The 26,638-nt window shown below is 42.4% G+C and overlaps 1 protein-coding gene across 6 annotated transcripts in view; it reads left to right on the top strand.

Moving 5' to 3' along the window:
- The window catches only part of PTPRG (protein tyrosine phosphatase receptor type G), a 676,181-nt gene that overhangs the window by 532,611 nt on the left and 116,932 nt on the right, over positions 1 to 26,638 (top strand). For all 6 annotated transcript variants that reach the window (XM_070576964.1, XM_070576965.1, XM_070576962.1 and 3 more), the window contains exons 7-8: positions 4,482 to 4,639; positions 14,491 to 14,683. In XM_070576964.1, the coding sequence (XP_070433065.1) occupies positions 4,482 to 4,639; positions 14,491 to 14,683 (351 nt within the window). The remainder of the gene's footprint in view (positions 1 to 4,481; positions 4,640 to 14,490; positions 14,684 to 26,638) is intronic.

Here is a 26,638-nt window from a genome sequence, read left to right as displayed (position 1 = left end):
TATCAAGGTGACTTTCTAATGCTTGTTCCCCACCCCCAACATTTGGCTTAAAATGAGGGTGGAGGCAAAATGTGGCCCAAGGGTTGAATCCATTCCACTATTTTTGTATGGCCCCTGAGCCGAGAACAGTTTTTACATTCGAACCCTGATTAAGTGAAATGTGATTCCCCCCAAAAGAATTACATTCTTATTAGTAGATATATATTTTAAAAATTGTCCTTGGTTATTATTAGCATTTCAAGCATCGTTAATAAGGTTGCAGAAATGTGTTTGTTATATAAGTACCTATATAACATCTTCAATTTTGCCTCCTGGCTTGCAAAGCCTAAAATATTTACTTTCAGCGACTTTACAGAAAACATTTGCTAATCCCTGGCTTAAAACACAAAATGAGTGAGCCAGCTCTCAGCCAAGTGCTTGCTTTGATAAATGAAAGTTGACAAGGCACTGTGCTAAGCCCCTTCCATTTATTCACCTTCTTAATTGTCACAGCAACCCTGAGGGTAAATATTCACAGTAAATATCCCATTTTACAGATAAGAGAAGTAGCTCAGAGAGGTTAAGACCTTTCCCTAATGTCACACAGCTGTTAAATGTCAGTTGGTTTCAAAGCCCACACTAGAGCTTAGGGAAAGAAAATTCTAACCTATACTGCTGAGGTTGATGGAGGATTTTTTAGACATGATGTACCTTTAAGGCACTAATAATCCAGTTAAAAAAAAAATAAGAGACACACATACTTAAACATTGAGGGAAGTACGTGGGCAGGCCTTGGTCGTTTTGAGGAATAATAATAACAATAATAATACAAGTAAAATGAATTAGAATAAGAATAATACCTGTCATTTATGAGATGCTTACTATGTTCCAGGCTCTCTCTGAATCCCTTTCTTATATTGACTTATTTAATCTTCACAACAGCCTGGAAAGGTTTAAAACTTGCCTAAGATCACACACGTGGAGGAATTGGGATTTGAACCCGGCGGGCTGAGAATCTGCTCTCTTTACAAACCTCTGTAGGGATGGAGAAATGAGGTGCTGCTGCGGGCGGTGGCTCGGTTTAGGGAGTCAGCACCAGGAGGTGTTTGCTGCTCCCAGGCTCAACTGTTCCAGATCCTAGGCGGTTTCTTTGAAGAAAGAATTCCATCTAAATCTTTGTATGCCCCTCAAGTTTTTGACCTTGGGTCCAGTATTTCAGCCCATTCTCCCATTTCTCCATCTGTAAAATTAAAAATGGAACTAAATTGATGGTTTTCAAAAGTGTCTCTGGGTTCCCAGCTCAGCTTCAACCACAGCGGCTGCACTTTGAGCTGTTTGAGTTGCCGGGCTCCCGTGTAAGATTTTGTTTGAAGAAAGGCTTCTTTGGCTCCTGAAGCCACTGAACTAGCGTGGTCTAAGGCCCTTCCAGGTCTCAGAATCGTAGGATCCACTGGCAGGACGGTGGTGGGATCAACAAACAGTGAGTCCTCCTTCCCTGTCCCCAGCCCCCAGGTCTGCCTTCCCCGCCACCCATCTGATTGCACCTGCAAATCAGTCAAAGCCACAGCCTGCCTCTGAAGCCCTTGGGTTGGTCAAGGAGGGAGAAGCCCTTCTGCATTTGTAGCAGTGGTCATGCCTGCAGTTTCCGTCGGTCCTACCAAATTCACGAGCCCAAGTGGTGTTCCCTTTTGAAATCTAGCCACCTCAGACTGCAGGGTGGGGGAGGGGGGCGGTGGTGGCAGGTGTTTCTGCTTTATCTTTTTTATGTTCTTTAAAGCCACAGCCCCTTCCTCCAGTGGGTGCTTTAGATGGGGGCTTTGCCACCTCCAGCTTGCAGGAATGGTCTTGTCACCGCCTGTCTGCATACAGCATGCTTAAGTGCAACTCTAATACAGGATCAGACCCCTAGGAGAACACGCTGAAGACTTGCTGGGCATTCAGTCTGGAGCCCTTGATCCTAAGGCAGGTTGGTGTGCCACGGTGTGACACCAAGTTCACCTACAACGTGAGGGAGGTATGAAGATGGTGATTTTTGGGTTCGTGATGCCAAGCCCTACGCAGCTTCTATTGCTGAGGGCCTTGCGTTGACTATTTACACAGCCCAGGAGGCGCAGAGGCAATGAGCAAAGGCCAAAATATTTCCTCCTCCCAGCCAAGCCAGACCCAGCCAAGCACGCCTGCAGAGATTTCCCCCATCATTAGGCTGCTGGTAACCAGGTTTAAATTAAAGCCCAGACTTGCCAGTAGGCAGAGGGGCAGTTCCCTTATTTCTGGCCTTTTGTCCAACAGAAACCGCTATTGTCATTTTGATTATAGAACCCTATGATTTGAAGACGTTTGCATTTGTTAGTTAATATTTAATTTTTCCTTTTTAAAAATGAAGTGAAAACCTGTATGAGAAATCAGCCAAGGTTTCTGAGCCTCATGAATAACTGCCGCTACTTCACAGTTTACTAGTGACCTTGGGCTTCATCATTTAACCTCTCTGGGCCTTGATTCCCGTATCTGTAAAACTGGAGTATTAAAAGTACATACTCCAGGGGCTGGCCCGGTGGCACAGTAGTTAAGTTCGCATGTTCCACCCCAGTGGCCCGGGGTTTGCCAGTTCGGATCTTGGGTGCAGACATGGCACCACTTGGCAAGCCATGCTGTGGCAGGCGTCCCACATATAAAGCAGAGGAAGATGGGCACGGATGTTAGCTCAAGGCCAGTCTTCCTCAGCAAAAAGAAGAGGATTGGCGGCAGATGTTAGCTCAGGGCTAATCTTCCTCAAAAAAACCCAAAAACAAACAAACACGTAAGCAAAAAGTACATACTCTAGAGGGTTGTAAAGTGCAAGAGTAGAGTGATGGTTTGAGAATGATGAAAGCCTAGATTCTGAACTCAACTACCTGGTCATGTGTTTCAGCCCGATAAATTGGGGCTATTAATAGGACTACTTCATGGGGCTATTTTAAGTATTAAGTAAATTAATCTTTATAAAGCTCTTAGAACAGGGCCTGGCACATACAGTACGTGCTGTTTAAATGTTTGCAACATGTAAATACTCAGAATAGTGCCTGGCATATAGTAAAAGCTAAATAAATGTTCAGTTTGGTCAACTAATCTCTACCAAATGGAAATTGCCATTTTAATTATTCTAATATAGTTGATTTCTCTTGGGGTTTTTCCATTATCCCTCAGTTACATAGACCTCTTGAGTCTAAAGATACACATTTACCCAAATACTTGCACTGGTTGTTCTGCATGAAAGAAGAGGATGAAGGAGGTATGAGGCTTGGGAAGAATATTCCTGTAGGCATAGATGTGTCCATGAAGTAACCTGGAGCCCTTAGGCCCCCCAGGAATGTCCTGGGGCCCGTGGTGTAGAGCATCCAGAAGCTAAGGCAAGCCATTAGCAGGACTGTAATATCCTTGTTACATCCGTAAAAGGGATGAGAAGGGAATCCCGGACTTAAATTCAGGGCTAGACCTTTGGAGACTCAGGTAGAGACTAGAACCATCTCTGATTCGTGAAAGATGCTGGATGATCTACTGAGCCTGATTGGGAGAATTAGAATACAGCCCTAATCTCTGTTGTACTATTCTTTCCTGCCTCAGGACCCTTGCACATGTGTCCCCAAGCCCTAAAATGCTCTTCTTCTCCTCTTTTGCCCTCGCCCTTCAGTTCACCCAGTTAACTTCACCTCCTTCTTCAGCTGAGTCTGAACCACACAAGCTCTGGTGTCAAGGTGTCTGGGTTCATATCCCACCTTTGCAACTTAGGAGCTGTGTGACCTCGGGCAGGCAAACCACCTCTTCCGTACCTTGTTTTCCTCATGCAGTTACTGTGAGGTATCATTGTTGGGTCTCAGCTTCAATGTCATTTCTTCTACTTAAGGAGAGACTCCTCCACTTTTATAAAAGGAAGCCTGTTTTCAGGGCCATCATTTTATAAGTTCAGGGTTTTGCCTTGGTTAGGTTTCACTTTGATTTGGATAGGCCTTGGGTGAAACCATCATGAGATGTAACCAACTTTGGAATTGCACTCTGCCATTGGCTTATAGTTGTCTTTACACACAGATTCCCAAAGTTTGTTCCACTGATTATTAGTTTATATGTAGTAGATGGAGAAGAGTTCTATGGTGAAACAAGATTGGGTAGGGGTGGCTTAAACAAAATCAAGCCCGTTTCTTTTCTGCAGGTCTTCTCAGAGACTTTCCTGTGCTAGTGTTTTGTCTGTTTCACGGGGGACGAGGGGGAGACTGCAGTGTTGTCCAATGTTGTTCATCACGGAACCCGTTTTTCATGAAATACAGTGCAGTACGCTGCCTCCCAACACACCTTGGGAAACACTGCTGTGTTTTCTGTGGCTCTCCCACTGCCAAATGCTAGTGCTTCTCAGGATGTAAACAAACATAAGGCTTGTGATATGGCACCAGCATGCCTGGGATTTGGACTGTGTGTCTGCAGGGTGGTACGACTTATCACTGTGCTTCTGTTTTCCCTCTTCTCCCAAACAGAGAAGGAGACCTTTCTGGATCCTTTCGTCCTCCGGGATCTCCTGCCTTCATCCCTGGGCAGCTATTACCGGTACACAGGTTCTTTGACCACCCCACCATGTAGCGAAATTGTGGAGTGGATAGTCTTCCGGAAGCCTGTCCCCATCTCTTACCATCAGGTAGATATCCAGCCCCCAAATGGGGCTTCTGTGTTTACTTGTTTTGTGTTGGCTTAACTATTTAACATTGCTAGCATACATCAGTAAGGATTTTTTTTTGATCGTCTGCTCCTCCTTGATTCCTTCATTCTTCCTAACAAACATGTTTTTGAACCTGAGAATTGTAAAATATAAAACATGTTTTCTCAGCCGCAAATTAACAAGCTGAGGAGGGTTGCAAGCATGAGATCAAGTATTACGTAAGTATTCAGTCTTGAGCAGATAATAACTATCCTTGATGATGATGATGTCTTGTGCCAGAAACTCTTCTTAGCTGTTTATATGTGTTAACCCATTTAATCCTCATGAACAACAGTCTTATGAGATAGGTACTATCTGTACCCCCATTTTAATAGGAGAGAGACACAGAAGTGAAGTGACTTGCCCAACCTCGTACAACTGGTTACCAAGCCATAGTGTCTGATCCAAAAGATCATGCTCTGAACCACTAAACCTGCCCAAAGGTCAGAAAAGAGAGAGATTTGTACACACGAAGAAAAGAAGGAAAAAATACCATTGATTGAGCTCTTTTTGTATGCTAAGCACTTTACATTTGGTCAGCTTACTCAGTTGCAAAACAACCTTGAGAGATGGGTGTTGCATTAAGATGGTACACATCAAGACATTGTGGTATTGAGAGATTGCATAACACACCCGAGGATTCATGGTTCATGAATATGGAAGCCAGAAACCAAGCTGCGTTTTCCTGATTCCAAAGCCCATGTTGCTGCCCACTACACTGGACTGCTTCTCTCTGAGTGTGGCCTGGGCAGAGTTCATAGGAAGGTGGATTTGGGCTGAGCGCTTAAGTGTGGGTAGGAATTGGTGAAATGGAGATGGGGTTGGTGGCATTGTCAGAGGAAGAGGAGCCACCATGGGTGTGAGGGGCCTGAAATCACTCATGAGGATTAATAGATGGAAGGGAAAATTCTTAGAGGGGATGTGTTGGTCGTCCAAAATGCAGCATGTACTGGGGTAGAAGAAGAGTAGATTTTTTTCTTCATTATTCCAGAAAATAGAGCCAGGAAGAATGGGTGGGATTTGTAGGAAAGTGGATTTGAAACATTAACCAGGACTGTCTAAAAATGGAAGTTTCTTATCAGGGCTATTCAATAGAAATGCCTCTCCAGAGCTTGACAGCTAGGGGTATTGATGTTGTAGAGGGAAGGGGGAAATTTCGGAATTATGTGATAATCAGTAATATATCCAAAGACACAGGCAAGAAGATTATGAACTATGAAGCTGGCTGGCATGGGGAATGGGCCAAAGATTTTCCTAATAAGGGCAGAGAATACAGAGTAGGGAGTGCAGGAAATAGGGTTGCATGGTGTCCTGGTCAGGTCTGTGTCAGATGTAAGAAACTGAAACCTACTTAGAGTAGCTCAAGTAGTAGGAGTGTTTTAAAGAAACAATAGTTGAGGCATTCTGAGACGAAGCCGTCATGACCAGAACTGTAATCAGGAAGTGAGACACATGCTTTACTCTGTCTCTCAGGGGCCATGGGGCCTCTTAAATCTTGGAGTTTCTGCCACATCTTTGTGATTCTGTATTTCTGCAAAATTCTGGTCTCTTCTCTCTTCTAGTTTGTTTTCTTCTGGTTGCATGGCCCGGTATGGTTATTCTTGTACCAGTTGACCTTTCAACTCAAGGGCCAGCTACCAGCTGACAATAGTCTAGGTCCTGTGTCAAGTATTTGAGAAGATAGATCTGAATGGAAGTTGGCCAACCAGTGAATTGACTGGCCATGGGTCATGTGTCCATCCTCAAATACATCAGCGGAGATGCCAGGTAGTATTCTAAGCCATCCAGTGCTGCCCCTGTGGGGCTAAAGGGAGCAGGTTGTTTAGAAGGAGCCACACGCAGGAGAGAAACTTTGTCTCACTCACAAAGTTAGGTGGTGTGGGGCCAGGCTAAAGAGACTTACTTAGCCTCACTGCTATTGGCAGACATTTTGCTTTGAGACATTTTTTTTTTTCCTTTTAATTCTGCTCTGATGAAGAAAGGAGGACAAGCAATTTGGGTGCTGAACAGAATCTGCCAGCCTTAAGGAGATAATGAAATATGAAACGAGTTTTTTTCCTATTGGTGAAGCCAGCATTGTTTTATTAAAATAAAATAAAATTAGAGTCCAAATATTTATATCCTCAGGGTTGGGGAAAGGGGGTTTTGAAAAGGGATGCTTTCTGTCAATTAAGATAAAAGCTTTTGTTTTCAAAGATATAATGGCTTGAGATAGTGAGGTTAAGAAATACAAATTTGGCCCCTTTTTTTGTAGGATGCCCTGTGAAGGGGAGAGGCCGAGAGTGGTAATTGTTTAGTAGGAGAGAAATAAGGACCATCAACACCTACTGGGTTTTATTGCAGTTTCAGATTTAGTCCATCCAAATAAAAGGCAGAGTTTTAGGCTAGGATGTCTTATCAAATGTTTGCCAATTAGAAGCATTTTGACATATGGTAACTGAGCCTCTTAGAAAGTGCTTCTGTTAACATGTATTTACTCTTCCACTTGCTGCTACCCATACACTCAGAGAGAAGAAATCAGGGAAGAGTTTTTCTCTGAGACTTCCAATATATGACTTCTCTGTAGGTATTATGATTTCAAGGAAATAGTGAAGAAATAAATTAATCATGTTGGCTTCCCAGTTTCTTTACTATAAATCAGCTTTAGATAATACTTTGCTTTTATCAGACATGGCTTCGTGTATCTCTGTCCCTCTCCCAGGGGAGGAAAACAGCTCATTTTCATGTGGCCAAACTGGATCCTTGCCTGCGAGCTGTGTCGAGGTCACAGCTGTGTCAGCCCTTGGGAAAGGAAGGCAGTTGCCATCCAAGTATTATCGCTTCAAACCTTCCCACTCTGACCCTGCCAACATTCTTTCTGAAGTTAGCACAGAATGTTCGTCTCAGAAAGCCAAACAGCCAATTCTGAAAAGCCAAGTAGACAGAATTCCATGTCTGCTTCTATCAGAAAGAAAACATTCTCAGTCCTTCATCTTTCTCTTTCTCCAAAGGCTCTGTCTCCTGTCTCTTCTCTCTTACCCAGGCCAGGTGCCTGGAAGCAGTGAAAATGAGAGCATGTTCACCAGAAAATATAGTGGTTAGCAAAAGCTGGTGACTTATGTGATGTGGATTTCTTTGAAGCCTTCCAGAGTAAATATGAGCAACTACTTATTTTTTCTCTTTTGTTCTCTTTGGTGAGTCTACTTGGACATTCCAACCAGCCCGTGAACTCTGACTGGCTTGTGTGATAATCTGCCTCTAAATACGGTGTTCCTAATGGAATCACACATTGCGTTGGTTGGCCAGCAGTCGGCATGGCTTATATGGCTCCACAAAATAATCTGTTGTAAACATCAGGCAGAAATCATGCCATGACTTTGTCACCCAAACAAAATGACGGCACTCTTAGTGCTGGTGTTAGGAGGTTAAAGGAGCAGGACTAACACATTAAGATGGGTGCCTGCGTTGTGTTCATGATCAGTCGAACAACATGATCATTTTGAGTCTAGTACACTAGGGTGTGTTTTATTCCAGAACAATGGCACTCAAATGATGGTGCTTTGGCCATTGGAGACTATCCCAACCTTCCCTTTCCAGGACTATTTGCCTCCTGTAGTTTAAAATATGACACTGCCCATAATTTTCCCTAGCATGAATTTTATTTAAGTGCTTCTTGGGGTTCTATCAAAAAGGCAATAAATAAGTCTGAACATGTCTAGTTTGTTTGCTTTTGGATGTTTGATTTTTTTTTTTTTTTTTCTAACAGTGAGCTGGAGTGGATAGGAAAGGATTATTTGCATGACTTTTTTTTTAACCAACGTTATCTCTGTCATAAAGAATGGAGCAGCTCTTTTGAATTAAGGCTATGTTCCATTTGGAGCCAAACTGCCTGGGTTCCATTCCTGGCTCCATTCTTCAGCCAAATTACTCAACTACTCTGCTACTCAGTACCTTGGTTTTCATCTTTAAAATAGACATGATAATAATACCCACCTCATGGAGCCATTACAAAGATTAAATGATGGAATGTGTGTAGAATGCCTAGACCAGTGCCTGGCACTGCAGGAAGTGCTCAGGAGATATTAGGTGAGTTTTTTGTTGCTATTATTAAATGATCACCAAGCCTCTAGGGCAGCACCCTCCAGTAGAAATAAAACACAAGCCACATACATCATTTTAAATTTTCTAGGAGCCACATTTAAAATTGTAAAGAGAAACAAGTGAAATTAATTTTAATAAAATATTTTATTTGACCCATTATACCCACAATATTATCATTTCTGTGTGTACGACTAGCCACATTTCTAGTGGAATAGCCACATATGGCTACTGGCTATTGCTGCTCTCATGTTTATGTCCTTGCCACAAGAATTAATGAATCACATAATTCAGAAAGTTTCCATTTCAACACTACATAATGTGCAGTGCATGTGAATAAAGAAGTTTTTTAAATGGTGGGGTGAAGGTGTTGTTATTACCACAACTGATAGCTTTCTTTGTTAATTATAGTTAAATCCTTTTGATTCTGTAGAAGGCCTTTCTATAATCGCCTTCATGCATAACTGTCTGTAGCAACAGAGGGACATGGCCCCGTAGTTGCTAGCTATTCACGGGTTCTATTTTTGCAGCCATAGTTCCATAAGTAAAATTTCTGATGCTCCAGGCTAGTGGGAATTTAATATCCCATCATTATTTTCTTTTTAGTAATGAGGCAACAACACAGGGCCTGCCCTGTCACCCTTGCATGTATGGTAAAGCTGAAGAGTTTCTGTGACCTTCAGCGTGACATTTCAGTTCCTAATGCTTACCCTGGAGTTTATTATTTTGCTTATAATGGACTCTGGCTTTGTTTAATTGCCGTTATATACCCATCCTATAAAATATTGTGCACATCAGCCTTTTAATGGTTCATAATTATGTTACTTTTGACTTTCTCTCATTTCCCCCTTTCAGCCATGACAGTCCCCCCCACGTCTTGTGGACTACAGTTCTTGCCGCACATGAACGGCGTGAATAGATTTCAACTTTCCTTTGATTCAAACCGACAGATTAAAAACTAATTAGTCTCTGTAATATTTTTATAATAAAAACCAAGTTGAAATGATTTATATATACTTCCAGCCAACACATTTGCAATTCAAGGTTAAAATTGTTCTTGAAACAGCACCAGTTAAAATGCAATTACAACTCCCCAAGCAGGGATAAAAGAAAGAAAGGTTTTACATGTTCACTTCAAAAGTTAAAAAGTCAATTTAATATTATGGAAATAAAAGCTTTCATTTATTTTTACTAAATGATAAAGACTTCATTAGTTATATTAAAGTAAAGATAAATCCAAGTTGTTTATTACCTGCCTCTGGAAAAGACTAAGTTGAATAAAAGGGCAGGCTTTGTGAGGCGGAAGCATTTTCTCCTTGCACCTGCCACCTTGTTAACAGTTCCCGATTCTTTCTGTGTTTCTTTGCAGAGTGCTGATAGTTTTATGTTGCCAATGGTGGGTGTCCTGCATGGAAGGGCCTTTTGGGTTCAGCTAAAAGGAATTTTAGGGACTTTTACCATTGTCACATTCAATTTTTCCACTGCAGTGTTACTCTTTCGGTGAATAATGCTGAAGCCCTGTTTATGTGTGTGGCATGAGGTGGCTGAGAGCATGAAAAACAGAATCACACAGACCTAGCTTTCTAATCCTCACTTCACCCCTTGGTTCCCGTGTGATCTTGAGCAAGTTACTTAATGTCTATATGGCCAGTTTCCTCCTCATTAATAATAATAATAATAATATGATAATCCCATCTTTTGTTTTGGGATTTTTGTGAATATTAAGTGAGAGAAAGCACATGACACTCTTAGCACAATGCCTTGCATGTAATAAACACTCAGTAAATATTAGCTGCTAGTGTTAATGATATAATAATAGTGTTATTAATCATGTTAGTTTAAAGTCATTATTTTAGACTAAAAATGTTGGAAACCAAAGTAATGTTTGTAAAGTGCATAACAAAGTACCTGTCACATAATGGGTTTGATAAATATACGTTATAAGGAGGGAGAAGCTGATAGAGCATCTTACACTGGTTAGAAGATTACAGCACAATCATAGTTACCACATTCCTCATAAAATAATAATAATAGTAGTAATAGAGGTGATAATAATACTTATTGAGCGCCTACTGTGTACCAGGAATTATTCCAAATGCTTTATCTCATTTCGTAGTACTTCATTTAATAGGAACAAAAACCACACGAGGTAGGTAACACTGTTATCTCCCTTGTACAAGTAAGGAAACTGAAGCGTAGAAACATTGCTTTGACCAAGGTCACACATTGATCAAGTAGGGTTTAAAAACAAGATTTTGAACCCAGGTAGTGAGAGTAAGAGCTTTGAGGTTGGAGAACAAGGCACAGGCCAGTTCATTAGGGCCCCACACTGAGAATGGGAGGCTGCTGAAAGCTACTGAACAGAGGTGTGACATGATTTCATGTACATTTTAAAGGGATCACTGTGTGGCAGATCTAGAAGAGTCCGACACTAAGCACCAAACATGTGGACTGGTCAGGGGCCCAGAGAGATACAACCTTACACTTAAGCTTTGTAAAGTTTGTCCTATGGGTCCAGCATTATGCAGAGCTGCCATGTTGCACAACTCTAGGAGGCAACTTCTCATTGTAGTCACTGTAAATGGCAGCCGTTGGAACCAAACAAAGTGGAGATCCATCTAGTGGTCAGCTTCACGTTTAGTGATTTTGGTTACAAGGCAAAGGTAAAGATCAAGGGACAACCTGAAGCAGCTGTGCAGTGATGGATCAGATTTCTAGCCCAGATGCTCGCTGCTCACCTGGCAAAGTGAAATACATAGACTCCCTTTGCCAATCCAGGGATTGTGGAAGTTTCCATTCAGTGGTCAAGCATACCAGTTACCAACGAGAGAGGTCACTGGCAATTTTCATTCATAGAGGAAGGACAGGGTTTTAGCGACCGCTGCCAACCTACTGAAGGATATTTGATGAGTCTGCTAAAAGCTTGTCCTCCTTTTCCTCTTTTGTGTGGCTATCAAGCAAAGCTATGATCCAGTTGACAATATAATATCATTCAGGTCATCAGTTCACTCTCAGAACCATCACATCCTTCCTTGGAAATCTTTGGGCAAGTTGAGTTAATGACAAGGAAGTGGCCCAGCTTTTAAGCCGAAGCATGTCATTAAGCTGTAAGAGCAATTTAAGCAAAAGCATTTTTGTGTTAAATTCAGAACCTGCCTCTTTTTACGGTTATATGACTAATTCTTTCCTCAGGCATCAGAGATAAACTTTTTAGGAGACCTAAACGCTAGCTGTGAAAGAATCAGGTATTCTAGAGAATAAACAAACCTTAGAGTCATATCGCTGAGACAGTCTCTTAGGCCATCCTTTTCTGGCAGCTCAGAGATTAAACTATTTCAGGACAGGGCTGTCTCTTCCAGAAAATTTCCAGTCTAACTTGCTATGTATGGCAGCGCAGTCCATTATTTTAAAAAATCACCCTGCAAGTTAAGGAATTCCTCCCTCTAGTCAACTCACGTCTCTCAGGCTTCAATTTAAGCCAATTTCCTCTTATTTGACCTTCTCTAGATGTGGAGAAGAGCTGGTCAGCATCTTCCACATATAGGGACTTTTAATCAAATTACTCCTTACTTGCCTTTTCTTCAGGCTAAACAATTCCACTTCCGTTAACCTTTCCACACAGGAATTATTCTCCATCACTTTAATCATTTTGGTTGGTGTTTCCTCAGACCGTCTCCAGAGGGTCTTTGTTAATTCCAATCATGTAATTTTAAGAAGTTATTTTCTCTAAGAAAATCTGAAACCTTTCATTTTTGGATGATTTCAGTTCTGATTTTGGTACTCCTATCAAGTGAGTAGACATTGCTAGGTTGTGGTGATTTTTTCTTCAATACTTCCAATTATCTTCAACCAAGTGGGTCACATCTGACCAGCAGTCCCATTTTCTTTCTTTCTTTTTTTTTTTTTGCTTTTATTTCCTTTCTCCCTTCCCTGTAAATAAAGAAGGAACATCAGAGGGAAGAATGGGAAAAAGGCAAATTCTAAATAGAGACCATATGAGTTGTTAGGAGAAAGGAAGTTACATGACTAGTAGGGAATTGGAATAACCCAGGAATCATGGGCTGCTTTTTCTTTTAGGCTGTTTGAGAGACCATCCTGGTTCTATTACTTTTATGAAAAAGCAGGAAAGTTTTCATGGTTTATTATCACTTTAAGTTTGCAGAAGACTTGGAGGGGAGGTGGAATGATAAGTGAATCCGTATACTTAAATGATTTTTCTTAGCTAAAATCACCATGTCAATTCATTGCTTTCTCATGCAAAGAGATCGAGTTTCCTACTGGAAGCAGGTGATTTTTTGCATCATTCTCTGAGGCTGTGTGAGAAGCACTGGGGTTAGTTTCAGACTTCAAGATGACCATCCAGAAATCCAGGTAACAGTTCTCTAATGTATTTTATACATTGCTGTAAGCCGGCTTCTGGTCCCCCAAAGCCTAAGGCAGCCACTCAATGCCTGCTTGGGAAGCATCTTTCTAACACCATTCACCTTGTTACTCCTTCCTGCAGAAAGCATTCTGGTTTGGCATTCCAGTAGCCGATGGGCCAGAAAGAGTTTATTCAATTTTTCCCTTCTTCATTCTATTTTCTTCCCCCACCTCAAGGAGTTAGTATTTTTGGTGGCTGGGCATTTAGATTATGGTCGATTTCTTTGGTGACAGGAGTAAGTTTGTGGTCCCCTGAGAACAGATCTCTACCATCCAGTCCCTGCTTCATTCCTCTTGTATAGTAGAATGACATTTTTAATGAGCAGAAGGTTGAGGGCCACAAAAAAAATCCTTTGTGATAATAGAAATATGATCCTGGAATTTTTTTCTATTCTTTTCCATAAGAGTTTGATCAGCTGTCATGTGGGAAATGTTTTTTCATAATAATGATAACCACTAATCTTGAGGGCTTATAGGGGTAAGTGATTTACATAGATTTTAATCTTTCAACAACCTTCAAAGATAGGTACTAGTGTTATATCTGTCGTACAGATGAGGAACCTTGAGTTACAGAAAGCTTGAATAGTGTGACCATGATTATCCATCTGGTGTATGTTGAACTTGGGCAGTTTAACTTGCGAGTCGTGCAGTTAGCAACTTCGTGACTTCGCAGCTTTGGATGGCGAGTATTTAAGAAGATGCTTAGTAAGCACTGAATCACTAATGTTTAGTGAGCTCTTATGTGCCAGGAACTGTTTTAAGCATTGTACATGGATTATCTCACTTAATGCTGACGCCAACCCTATCAGGTAGATGCTGCTACAATTATCACCATTTTATTGAGGAAGAATTGAGGCTCAGAAAAGTTAAGCAACTTTCTCAGGGTCACAGAGTGGTTAAACCATAGAGCTACAATTCCCACCTAAGCAGTCTGACTCCAGAACCTACCAGTTTCACCGAAGTCTATGTTCCTTCCCATAATACGAAAGATCTTGGGGGGGGGGCGGAACATGGGACACTGCAGAAAGACTGCGACTCTTGTCTGAGACACAAACTAAAAGAGTTCTGTACATCTTCAAATGAAGTGTTTCCTGGTTATTGGGACAGAAACCACAGCCAGATAAGTCTGTTGGCAGTGATTCCAGCAGGCAGCCTGTGTCCTGCTGGGCTTGTCAGACTTGGCATCAGGCACTTCCTACCATTTTGTGTTCTTGTCACCCTCACCCACTTTGGATCACATAGCTTTTCTAATCGATGTTCTTTTTTTCTCCCTCCTCTGGTTCTCTGTTCAGCTTGAGGCTTTTTATTCCATCTTCACTACGGAGCAGCAAGACCACGTCAAGTCGGTGGAGTATCTGAGAAATAACTTTCGACCACAGCAGGCTCTGTATGACAGGGTGGTGTCCAAGTCTGCCGTCCATGACGCCTGGAACCACGATATGACAGACTTCTTAGAAAACCCACTGGGGACAGAAGCCTCTAAAGGTATATTTGGATTAAGTTAAGTACCCTTGCCTGGAGGAAGATTCCTTATCATAAATTACTTTAAATTAAAAGGAGTTCAAAGCCAGCCAAGAATTGGAGCTTGGTGTTAAGAGCATATGTTTCTCTGCTAAAAGAGACTTGTCTGGGTGACAAATAGAAGCGGTTGTGGGAATAACTCCGTTAAATAGATATGTTCAGAATTGCCCTTTTGGCTAGTAATATATCAGTCATTCTCTCTGTATCTTTGCCTGGTAACGTCAACACTAGTTAATGTCTAAAGAAAGCTTTTGGGTGTCTTACTTGTTAACTGTTTTCCTGATGAGATCAGGAGTTTGGACCTGCCCCCAACAGCCTTCTTACTACCCACCTCACCAGGCAGGACTCCATCTCCAGCTCTCCACTCCAACTAGACATCGTGTGGCCTTTTTAAACTATTATTTAACAGTTTAATTCTCATATCTGATAAACAGAGGTTTATAAATTTCAGGCATCTTGATCTTTTCTATTTCTGCTTTCTCATGTGAAGTGAACATGAATGACTCTCCCAGGAAACTAGAAAGTCTGATTCGACCCTCGCAGCCCTCCCTTCAAGCCCTGTGGTCTGTCGTAATTGTGGTTTAGAACTCCTCAGGAAACACTGAGAGGAATAAGGCTGATCAAAGTGCTAGTACTTAGAAGGGAGGAAGTAATGAGAAGGAATTTTCTCTGGGTGTGAAGAGATGGATCTTTCTCAAGCCCATGGTCTCCTTCTTTGAAATTGTGACCTTGAGTAATATGGGAAGAGCTTGTGTCCTTTATCAACACTGGACGTAGACTGTGGTATTTTTGGTGTGGTAAGTCATATGGGGAGGTTTTGTTTCAAGAGATTCCCCACCCCAATAAAGGGACCAGTTTACTGGCCTATGTCCTTTGTAGGAACTAGGGGAGTGAGATTCTGTTCTACAAATAACTGCGTTGACGTGCACTTTGATGATAAGAATGGGCCCATTTTCCAGGCTCATATATCTGAAAAGAAGCAAAAAGAAGAGGAAAGGGAGTTTAAGAATGTGATCATTTCCTTTCTATCTTTATGGTTTTGTTTGAGGATGGTGAGGAAAAGCTAGTCTGGCCAGATTCCGGCAGCCAAGAAACGCTTGAGATTCGAGTAATTTGGGGCGGACACTTTGTCAAGGGCATCATTTAGATGTCAGCTAGAACAATGGGAAGGTTAAGAAGCACACAGACCTGTAAAATATCTTAGGTTGGGCTGGTGTAGAAAACCTCACTTGGGCTAATTTTGTTGTTTAAACCAAGCTAAAAATAGAGAAACAAGCGAACTCAAATGCTTTCTCCCAAGAGAACTTGCTTGGGAAAGAATGGGTCTCTTAGGATTGGCTGTTTTGTGAGAGGTGAATGTAGAGGACATGTGGGGGATGAGGAATTTATACCACAAGTGAGCACGCGATCTTGGAGCTCAGAATTGCTGAGGTTATGGCAGTTTCAGAGTTCTTTCCTGAAAAACGGGCTGAGCTGACAATATTTCAGCTGTGCAGAGAGAATGCATGGCCCTCATCACCTAAGAAAGTTAGAGAAGATCATAGTTTCTGTCACATTAAATTGTCAAAGTGGGCAAGATCTTCCACGGAGTGGCCTTTCTCTGAGTTTGAGCAGAGCCGTGAACCCCATCCTTAAATATAGGTAACCAGTTCTTCATTCTACAAGGTTTTGTTGCAATTATCTTAGTGTCCATTGCTGACTCCTAAGGTGTGTGAATATTAAAATGTTTTGTGATCTTTCTAGAGTCAGAGAGAGTTGTAGGTGCAGTCTTATTTCTTTTTGAAACACATTATTGGAATGTAACATATGGAAAAGTGCACATATAATATGTGTGCAACTTTATGAATTTTCACAACCTGAATACACTTGAGTAACAAACCCACAGATCAAGAAACTAACATCACTGGCTTCCCAGGAGCACCGCCGTCCCCCCTTCCTAGTCACTGTCCGTTGCCAAGATGGAGCCACTACCATGAATTAGCTTTGCCTGTTGGTCAGTTTCATATAAATAGAATCATCTAGTATGTCCTCTTTTATGTCTTACTTCTTTTGCTCTACACTGGTTTTGGGGATCATCTATGCTGTTGCATGTAGTAGTTGTTTGTTCTTTCTTATTGCTGAATTTCATCATGTGACTGTACCTGAATTTCTTCATCTGTTTCAATATACATGAATATATATATTAGTTCCATGTTTTTGGTGATTATGAAAATTCTTGAACATACCTTTTAATGAGCATGTGGACACATCTCTATTGGGTGTGCACCCAGGAGTAAAAGGACTGCGGCCGAGAGTACACATATCAGTTCGGATTTGGTTTAGATACTGCTCAATAGTTTCCTAAAGTGATTGCATGTACCTCTTTACACTGCTGCCAGCAGTGTGTAAGAGTTTCCTGTTTTTTTGCAGCCTTTTTTTAAGGCATAATTTACATACTATAAAATTCAGCTGTTGTAATGTACAATTCAATAACTTTTAATAAATTTATCATGTGCAACCATCACCACAATCCAGTTTTATAACATTTTCATCACCCCAGAACGTTCCTTCATGCCCATTTGCAGTCAGTTCTTTCTTTGGTCCTCATCTCCAGGCAACCTCTGATCTGTTTTCCCTTTTACTTGGTGTTCAGGATTTTGAGATGTGTCCATGTTATAGCATGTATTAAGCAGCATTGTTTTTTATTGCTGAATTGTGTCTCCATTCGCTTTTTTTTTTAACAACAACTTTATTGAGATTTAGTTCACATACCATAAAGTTTATTCTTTTAAAGTATACACTTCAGTGGTTTTTTAGTGTATTCACAGAGTTGTGCAATCATCCCTGCTATCTACTTCCAGAACATTTCTATCACCCCCAGAAAGAAACTCCATACCCATTAGCAGTCTGTCACTCCTTGTTCTCCTTGCCTTTCTTCCTCCTGTCCCCCTGCCGCCCCAGCCCGAGACAGTCTCTAATGTACTCTCTGTCTCTATGGATATGCCTATTCTGGATAGTTCATACAAATGGAATCTTACAATATATAGCTTTTTGTCTCTGGCTTCTTTCACTTAGCATCATATTTTCAGGGTTCATCCATATTCAAGCATGTATCAGAATTTCATTCCATTTTGTGGCCAAATAGTATATCATTGTATGGATATACCACATTTTGGTTATCCAGTTATCAACTGATAGACATTTCAGTTTTTTCCACTTTTTGACTGTTATGAATAACGCTCCTGTGAACTTTCACGTTCAAGTTTTTGTGTGGACATATGCTTTCAGTTCTCTTGGATGTCAACCTAGGAGTAGAATTGCTGAGTCGTATGGTAACTCTACATTTACAGTTTTGAAGAACTGCCAAACTGTTTTCGAAAGCAGCTGCGCCAGTTTACCTTCCCGTCTGCAGTGTATGAGGATTCTGCTTTCTCCACATCCTCACCAACACTTGTTAGACATTTTTTCTGTTTTAGCCATCCTAGTGGATGTGAAGTAGTATCTCTTTGTAGTTTTGATTTGCATTTCCCTAATGACTAATGATGTCCCTATTTGTTTTTAAATGCGCATTTCGTGGAACCATGGTCCACATGACGAAATGTTCCTCCCTTTCTTCCCCAAGAAAACTCAGGTAATTCCAGAGCACCATAAGCCAAAAACCAACGACAGATACTAGCAATCATCAGGCAGCCTGGATGGCTTAGATTATTGATCTTAGAGATCTAAGCAGTAGAGGGCCAATACAAAGGAAGAGCCCCTTTCTCTTCAGTCTTCCGCAAAAAGGATTTCAAAAAGAGAAGGTGGTGCTCTGTAATCTTGCAGTAATTCAAAAAGAACAAATCCTGTCTGGTTGGCATTTTCTACCTGATCATTATTGGAAGCTTTCAGTACCTAGGAGAGCTGTGATGTTGAGCGTGGAACCATGCATTTATTGGGCTACTGTCACAGAAGAAAGAAATAAGCTAATTACGTAGGACAGGAGTCAGTAAACTTCTTAGTTTAAGGACTAGGTAGTGGGCCATATGGTCTCTGTTGCTACTCAGTGCTACTGCTGTAGCTGAAGACGGCCATAGACCATGTATAAATGAATGGGTATAGAAAATGTCTTCCAATAAATCTTAATTTATAAAAATAGGTAGCAGGCCAGATTTGACTTGGGAACCATAGTTTACCGACCCCTGCTCTAGGGGATGGCTCAGACTAAGATAGAACCTAATCATTAGCTTGTTTTAAGGTAAATATTTTCTGTCTTAAAGATGGTAGTGGCCATGACTATGAAAGTGTCCATTGGTTGGTTCTACTTTTCCATTCCACTGCAAAGACCCAAGGACCAATTAGAGGTTTGTTAACTTGGTAACCAACCACTTACCAGTTCACTTTAACACCTGGTCATCTCTCACACCAGAAGTGCAAGCAAAGCCTTAATGGACTGAATATAAGCACCCCACTTCCCTCATTCTCCTGGCTGTGATCATTAACTCGTGGTCATTGAGCAGCACTGTGGGGGATGGCTGAATTAATGGGCCCCTACTCTGTCGCTCTGTCGGGATGATTGGATGTACTGGAATAGAGAAAACAGAATCAAGCCTTCTCGTGCCAAGCACAAGATGCATGGCCATGTGAGACACCAAAGGAAAGGGGGGAAAAGTCATCTTAATATTGTATTGTTGCTGAAGAAAGACTTATAATGGATGTCGTCCATAAAAAATATAAAGCTTTAGTTCCAGTAAATGGAAACAATATTTAGGCTTGGTGGATTGTTCAAGGGACATCCAATTCGCCACTCTGCCCTTTGTCGGTAAATAACTTGGACAGACTTTAGGATTTAATGGGTTGTCATTTCAGTTATTCCACAACACGTCCCGGGCACATGGAAGAGCATTCGGTGATTAAGTGCTGAATACTGTCTATTGTGAAGACTTGGAACAGTGAGCGGAGAAAAACAACTTTCTTTCCAGCAAAGTGAAACATATGGTTTATTAATTTAACGAAACCTGTTCAAACCACAGTGGAATCAAAACCACTTGATCTGATAATTTGATTTGATGTCTCAATTAAAGTGACACTATAATGTAATAAAAGCAAAGGAAATGGGGAGGACACTGGGCTGCCTGCGTACCCTCCAGTCTCCTAAGCCAATGCCTCGTTTTTTGGAGGATTCTCTTTGCTTCTGCTGATCGAGGGATCCCTTTTTTAGCTACATTTTCAGTGCTAAAGATTGCTTCCTGTTTTGGTTAAAAGCAGTTTTTAAGGACATATACCACTGTGAGAATGCCTAAGTAACTAGCCTATTTTAATCAGAATACATTGAGAAAGAACATCACATTTTCCACCCAAATTAGCAAACAAAGAAGTAAATCCATGATTGCTTTTAAAAAGAATTTGACATTGAAATCATGGTTTTCTGCTATTTTTGGAGAAAATATTAATGTTGTTCTATTTTCGGTTTAATCATTTGCACTCCAGATTAATAAGCTTGAGTTACTTTATCTTATTAAAAGAAGCTCTGATATAAGCACTTAATTCCTTTGTAGGCAGCTGGCCTCCCAGAATCTCTTCCCAAAAGTTATCTTGTTACTTCCGGAAACTTTCAGCACAGAAAAGTACTAAGAAAAACACATTTTTAACATAGCCCCTGTGGAGTGTTTTTAACCCCCTTCTTTTGAAAATAACTATCATTGACCATTACTACTTTCTAACCTTGAGGGTGATTAAAAAACAAGGCAAAAAGTAGACTGTTTCTGAGACTCTCCAACATCCTGAGTTTTCATAATATTGAAGGTCGTGCCGTATTATAGCGAACATTTTTACATGCTCAGACCTCCCATGATTACTGGAATTTTATGTAAATATTTAAAGAGTTAGTGTAAGTTGCCTTTGATTAGTTGGTATAAAGTTGATGCTTCGTAGACATTTCATGTAGCATTAACTACTTCTCCTTCATGTCTCGTAGCCAGTGAATTTCTTTTCTTGTGTCAGACATCGTCATCTACCGTTACTGACTCTAGAAGCTGTGCCTGAAGCATCTATGGTTAAAAAGGCCATTTAAGGGTTTTTGTGTACCAGATGCTATGCTAGCCTTTTTCATTCATACATGATTTATTTAATCCTCAAAACAACCTCTGCCAGAATTCACTTTTCATTTATCAAATATTTGTTGAGCATCTACTATGAACAAGTTGTAGGCATTAGAAATAAAGATGAACAAGAGAGAAGAATCCCTCATCGTGGAGCTTACGTTTTAGTGTGGAGAAAGAATTAAAGTCAACCAGTGATAAGCTTCAGTGTTGCTCTGAAGAAGATCAAATCAGGGAGTGTGCTGAGTGGTCCACTGTGGTGAGGCGGTGGGGAAGAGATCTTCCCTGGGTAGGGCAGGTGGTGATAAGGAGCCAGCCCTGCAAATTCTTAGAGGGAAAGGTCATTTGCAAAGGCCTTGAGGCCTAGGAACCAGCGTGAAGAGGAAGGCGAGGGTGAGGTCTGGAACAGACTTTTCTGGGTAAGGAATGAAGATTGTATTCTTACAACATGGATGAGCTGAACATGGTTTTGAACCCATCACTCTGACTGTTGTGTGAAGAATGTTTGCAGAGGACCTGGGTGGAATCTCTACACCAGAATGAGGCTGATAGAAATATCTCTCATCCAAGCAGATGACAGTGGTCGGATGAGAGTGATTCTGCTGGAGGTAGACATCGTCCATTAGGGATGGATTTTGGAATAGAGCCTCTGGGATTTACTAACAGTTCAGATGGAGGATGGGTCGAGGTGAGCAAAGAGAGAAATGCAGTATTATTGTTTCTCTTTGATTCTTGAAGGGTCTGAGACTCAGAGAGAGCAAAATGATGACCCAGACCCACTCAGCCAGGAAGTGGTTGAGCTGAGACATCAACCAAGATCCTCTTATGTCCAAACACAGTGTTCTTTCCGTTTTCCAAGGCGCTGCCAACTTCCAAATGAATCCATGAGCGGTGGCCTCTTTGTTTTAGATGTCTTCAGGTGGCTTGAACAACACAGTTTATTACTTCTTCCCTAAAAGAAGGAGCTTTAAAACTAAATGTTGCTTGTCGGGATCGGGTGCTCTTCCCAAACATTGGGTTTATCTTCCTAAAAGTCAGGTTTATCTTCCTAAAAGGAATCACTGGGGTCAGTCTTTATCTTCTTGGCCTGCTTTTGGTGGGTTTTCTTGGGTGCTAGGGCACAGGCTACTGAGGCCTTCGTCACAGGGTCAGTGCATGGGAGGGCCAGTGCACCCACTGGATCTGGACAGTGGGGCTTCTAGGCTGAAGATCTTGTGCATCCTTGAATCAACAGAGCCTAACACAGTACCTAGGACATAGTAGGTTTACAGTCATTGCTTATTGAATGAAGGAATGAATGATGAGACAATATAAGGCAGTGGGTAAGAATATAGATTTTGGAGTCAAGCAAACCTGGACTCAAATTCTAGGGCAACCATTTACTTCTCTGTGACCTTGCTCAAATTAATATCTAAGTTTTGGTTTCCGTTTCTGTAAAAGAGAGATAATAGTCACACCCCCCTCCTTGGCTTGTGGCCTTTTAAATGAGACATTGTAGGGAACAAATAGTACAGAGCCTGGGACATGGGAACTACTCTGTACGTATTGTACTTTCTTGTCTGTGGGTCAGCAGTGGCTTCTTTCTATGCTCAGGACAACTTGTGACATGCAGCGTGAGATGGAGAACACATTTGAGAATAAGGGGACTGTGCTCTCTTACTGGTAGAAGTGAGAAGCCAGGCTGTTTGAACTTGTTTAAACCTTTCCAGTGAAATCCACAATCCTTAACCTGGTCCACACGTGCCATCCCCCTCCCCAGCCCCATCTTGCATTTCACTTCCCTTGGCATCCTGCACTTCGGTCTGCTAGCCACCCTCCAGGCCCAGCAGGCTGTCCCTCTGCCTGGAAGGCCCTTGCCCCACCTCTGTGCCCCGTCGACCCCTCCTCAGCCTTCACAGCTCAGCTCTAGGGTCCCTTCCCCAGGGAGGTTTCCTGGCTGCCTCAGCCCAGCCATTTGTGTCAGGGCACCAGTTCCTTTCTCTTACAGCACTTACCACAGTTGGAATATTACATTTATTTCTGTGATTTTCTTTTTCGAATATCTACTCTCCCACTACCACGTGGGCTCCTTGAGGGGTGAAACTGTCTTTTCTTTTTTCTTTTTTGTTGGGGAGAGAGTGCAGTGCTCACTGTTAGCTCCTCAGTAAATATTGGATTGGATGGATGGATGGCACAGTTGGGGCATTTATCCTCTAGGACAGGCTGGGTGCTCTCATGGGAGGAGCTCAGCCAGGATTCCCTGTCGCCAATACCTGAATCAGAGAGGCTCCTGGGATTTGGGAAGCCATCTTCCATTTTGACCATAAGCTACCTGGATAAAAGCATTCACCTTAAAAAACCACAGAGAGAGGGCTTTCCTCTCTGTCCCAAGGAATAGCCGCTCTACCACACCTAAAAGCAGAGATTGAGGTACTTAAAGTGGCCAGTGCTGGTGTCAGGATGCTCCCAGGCAGAACTGCCTTATGGCGGCTGGGAGCTGTTGAGCAGATATTGTAACAGACGCCAGGGGCCATCTATCATTTTCACACTTTATAAATATTACCTAATTACTTCATCATCTATATCTAGGCAGGTAGACAGAGTTTGATCTTCAAGGCCGACTTAGCAACCCCCCTACGGCTTCAGCTTTTCTTTGCTGTCTAGAAAAATCTTCTGTGATGTTGGGTTTATTTGTGTGGGTGCTGTGGTCTTTTGAACAGCAATCTGGAAATTAATAAAAGCCAACAGCATCCTTCCTCCCAGAGCAACACACTTCCTCTTTCTCTCGCTAACTAGCATTCACAACCCATGAGCACGAGGCTCCGAGGTGTCTGTGTGCATCTCCTTAAAGTCATGGGAGGAATATATAGCTGGGAGACAGACTCTTTATCTTCCCCATTTTTCCCACTGATTATTCCGTAAGCAAACATGGGTTCATTGAGGTTGTTTTTCCTCAGATACAAGGAACATGGATAGAACCCTTGGCTTTCTCATGGCATAAAAAACGGTCTCAGCTCCCCAGCCCCTGAGGCCTGAGAAGCGAAGACCATCCCTAAAGACACAACAGTGGGAGCCCATGTTGAGTCCTCTCGAGTCGTCTTTTTCTCTTTCCTTCTCAGCACAGCTAGCAGTCGTCATGGTTGCTGGCTTCACTCCTGTGCCCTCCCTGGATTGGTTTTGTGATTCCAAAGCACTGGCTTGGACCAAAATGAGTGCCTTGGCTGTCCCATTTCAAATCTCTGCCTGTGTTGAGAACGCACTGTCTGTATGTCTGACACTAAATGCTGACAGGTATCATATATCAAATGCACAGAACCCTGCATTTTCTCTTCTTCTGGGCTGGCACCAGGAGATGCTTCCCAGAAGAGAGGAACCTTCTCATTGAGGAGTGTACTAACCATTTAAAACTGTTGGTTTCCACCAGCCAACTAGAAGCCCAATCTCCTCAGAGGATATGGACCCATATGCTGGAGGCAGCCAAGAGGCCAGGCCATGGTGGCTCAGTCCCTCCCATTGGCTGCACAGGTGATTTCCAACTGGGTCCCACTAGGGACACTGCCTGTTCACAGGCTGTTCTCTCCATGTAAGTGGCAGGCTCTCTGTTCTTCTCTTAACCAAGCCCAGGAGGGGCTGCTTGAAGCCTGTCCCCAGTGTCAGAGACCCTGGAACCATAACAGATAGGGCCATCCTTACCAAATAACCAGTTGGTGCAGATGTCTTATCTGGGAGTTGAAATGAGGTTGGAATCCAAATTATGGGGCTCATCCTGTGCCCTCCCTGAACCAGAACTAAGAATAAATAAAAGAGATAGGTACCAAGGAAGAGTCAGAGATTCAGAGCTAATGAGGTGAATATTGGACAAGAGCCAGGACACTCCTTTTAAAATATAATAAGGTTCCAAGCTTCAGTGATACCAAATTCTAAGAGAAAGTTATTTGAAGTAAAAATTATTTTAAATTGAAACATGTGAGGACACCCTGACCTACTGGATCATAACTATCTAGACTCTATAATTTAGATAAAAGCCTGGCCAAACCCATCAGTGTGAGTCACTAGTGGATCACTTGACATGGCCATTGGGCTCACTTCATAAAGACAGCTCATGGGATCTTAGATCTTGGATGGCGTTTAGATAACAGCCATGCATTACTGAGGGCAACTGTTAGACTCTACTTTAAGTGACCAGGTGTTTCTTCATAATAAAGGGGGCCATACCATCATCTCAAGCAGTGGGAAATAGGAGACTCAACAGGAGAAAACCCAGCTCCAGGACCAGGGCACTGGGCATTTGCCCACGCTAGACGTGCAACCTGGTCCCTGGTACAGACCTTCAGTGGGAGCCCATGACTAAAGCAAGGCAGTGGGAGAAGGTGGAAGTTAGGAGATAACCATGTGGAAAGGATGCTGTGCTTAATTAAAGTGGGATAGGTCCATTTTGCCCTTTTGGCAGGAAATCACAGCATCTTAAAGTTGTAAGGGAGGGAGGGTCCCTAGGGTACATGGAGTCCAGCCTTCCACCCAGTGTCTGAGAAGCAGCTATTGTCAAGTGAGGCTGGTAAGATGCATCATTCTGAACTTCGTCACCTCCCTTAGCGCCGATCTGAACAATGCTTTTTCCTGCACAGGACATGAACACCTCCCATGGCCTTTAGCCCTCAGTGGAAGAGGGATATCATGTAGAAAAAAGCCTCCAAGGAGGGAGGAGAGGTCAGGAGAGAGTAATGTGGGAAATTCAGAACGGCATGCTTGGAGGACTGGAGCATTGAATTTCTGCCTCTGCCTTCCGAGACACTGGCTGCTGCTGCTGTTTTCTGAGCATGTGGCCCTGTTATATGTGCAGCAGAGACAGCTGACAGGATCACAAAGAGTTTTCAAATTTGCTGTCTTCCATGGTAATTGTCACACAGAGCATCTAATGCTCAGTTGTTGGCTGAGAAACTGAATTGCACACCAGGGCTTATTGGTGGGAATGGAGGGGAAGCCATTGGGTGTAGAAAACAACTCCACAGGCGGGGAAGAAAAACTTAGAGTTCTCCCTCTTGCATAGGGAAGAGCCCAGTTCTCTGCTTCCTGTGTCTCTCCTTTCCTTTCACACAGAGCACTTCCCTTCTGTCGCTTCTAGCATCAGATGTGTGGAGGGTTTTCCCCACAACAGACGATTTTCTCTAACACCAGCTGGGTGTCCTGTGATTTAACGTTTCTGACACTGTCTGCCTACAGATAGCATCAGATCTCACTGGTGATGGGCTCAGTCCCACAAGACTGCTCCCACCCCACTTCAGATGCCAATCGTAAGTCATAGGTCCCTGGGTTACCCACAACTCCTGTCTGACTTGGCTACAAATCAGAGGTTCCCACCATCCTCTCCTTGGGTTTGATTAATTTGCTAAAATGGCCCACAGAACTTAGGGAAACGCCTACTTACACTTACTGGTTTACTAAAGGATATGATAAAGAATACAAATGAAGAGACCAGCTCTGGGGGTCTGGTGGTGAAGATTCTATGCTCTCACCTCTGAGGCCTGGTTTCATTTCCTGGTCAGGGAACCACACCACCTGTCTGTCAGTTGTCATACTATGGTGGCTGTGCACTGCTGTGATGCTGAAAGCTATGCCACCAGTATTTCAAATACCAGCAGGGTCACCCATGGTGGACTGGTTTCAGCAGAGCTTCCAGACTAGGGAAAAGGACCTGGCCACCAACTTCCAAAATACTTGGCCATGAAAACCCTACGAGTAGCAGCGAAGCATTGTCTGGTACAGCTCCAGAAGGTGAAAGGATGGTGGAAAAAGACTGGGCAGAGTTCTGCTCTGCTGTACACAGGTCACTAGGGGTTGGAATTGACTCATTGGCACTAACAGCCAGATGAAGAGATCCATAGGG

Source organism: Equus przewalskii, chromosome 15, assembly GCF_037783145.1.
Source record: "Equus przewalskii isolate Varuska chromosome 15, EquPr2, whole genome shotgun sequence".
Lineage (NCBI taxonomy): Eukaryota > Metazoa > Chordata > Mammalia > Perissodactyla > Equidae > Equus > Equus przewalskii.
The sequence above is the reverse complement of the archived record's forward strand: the minus strand, read 5'-3'. Positions and strand labels throughout refer to the sequence as shown.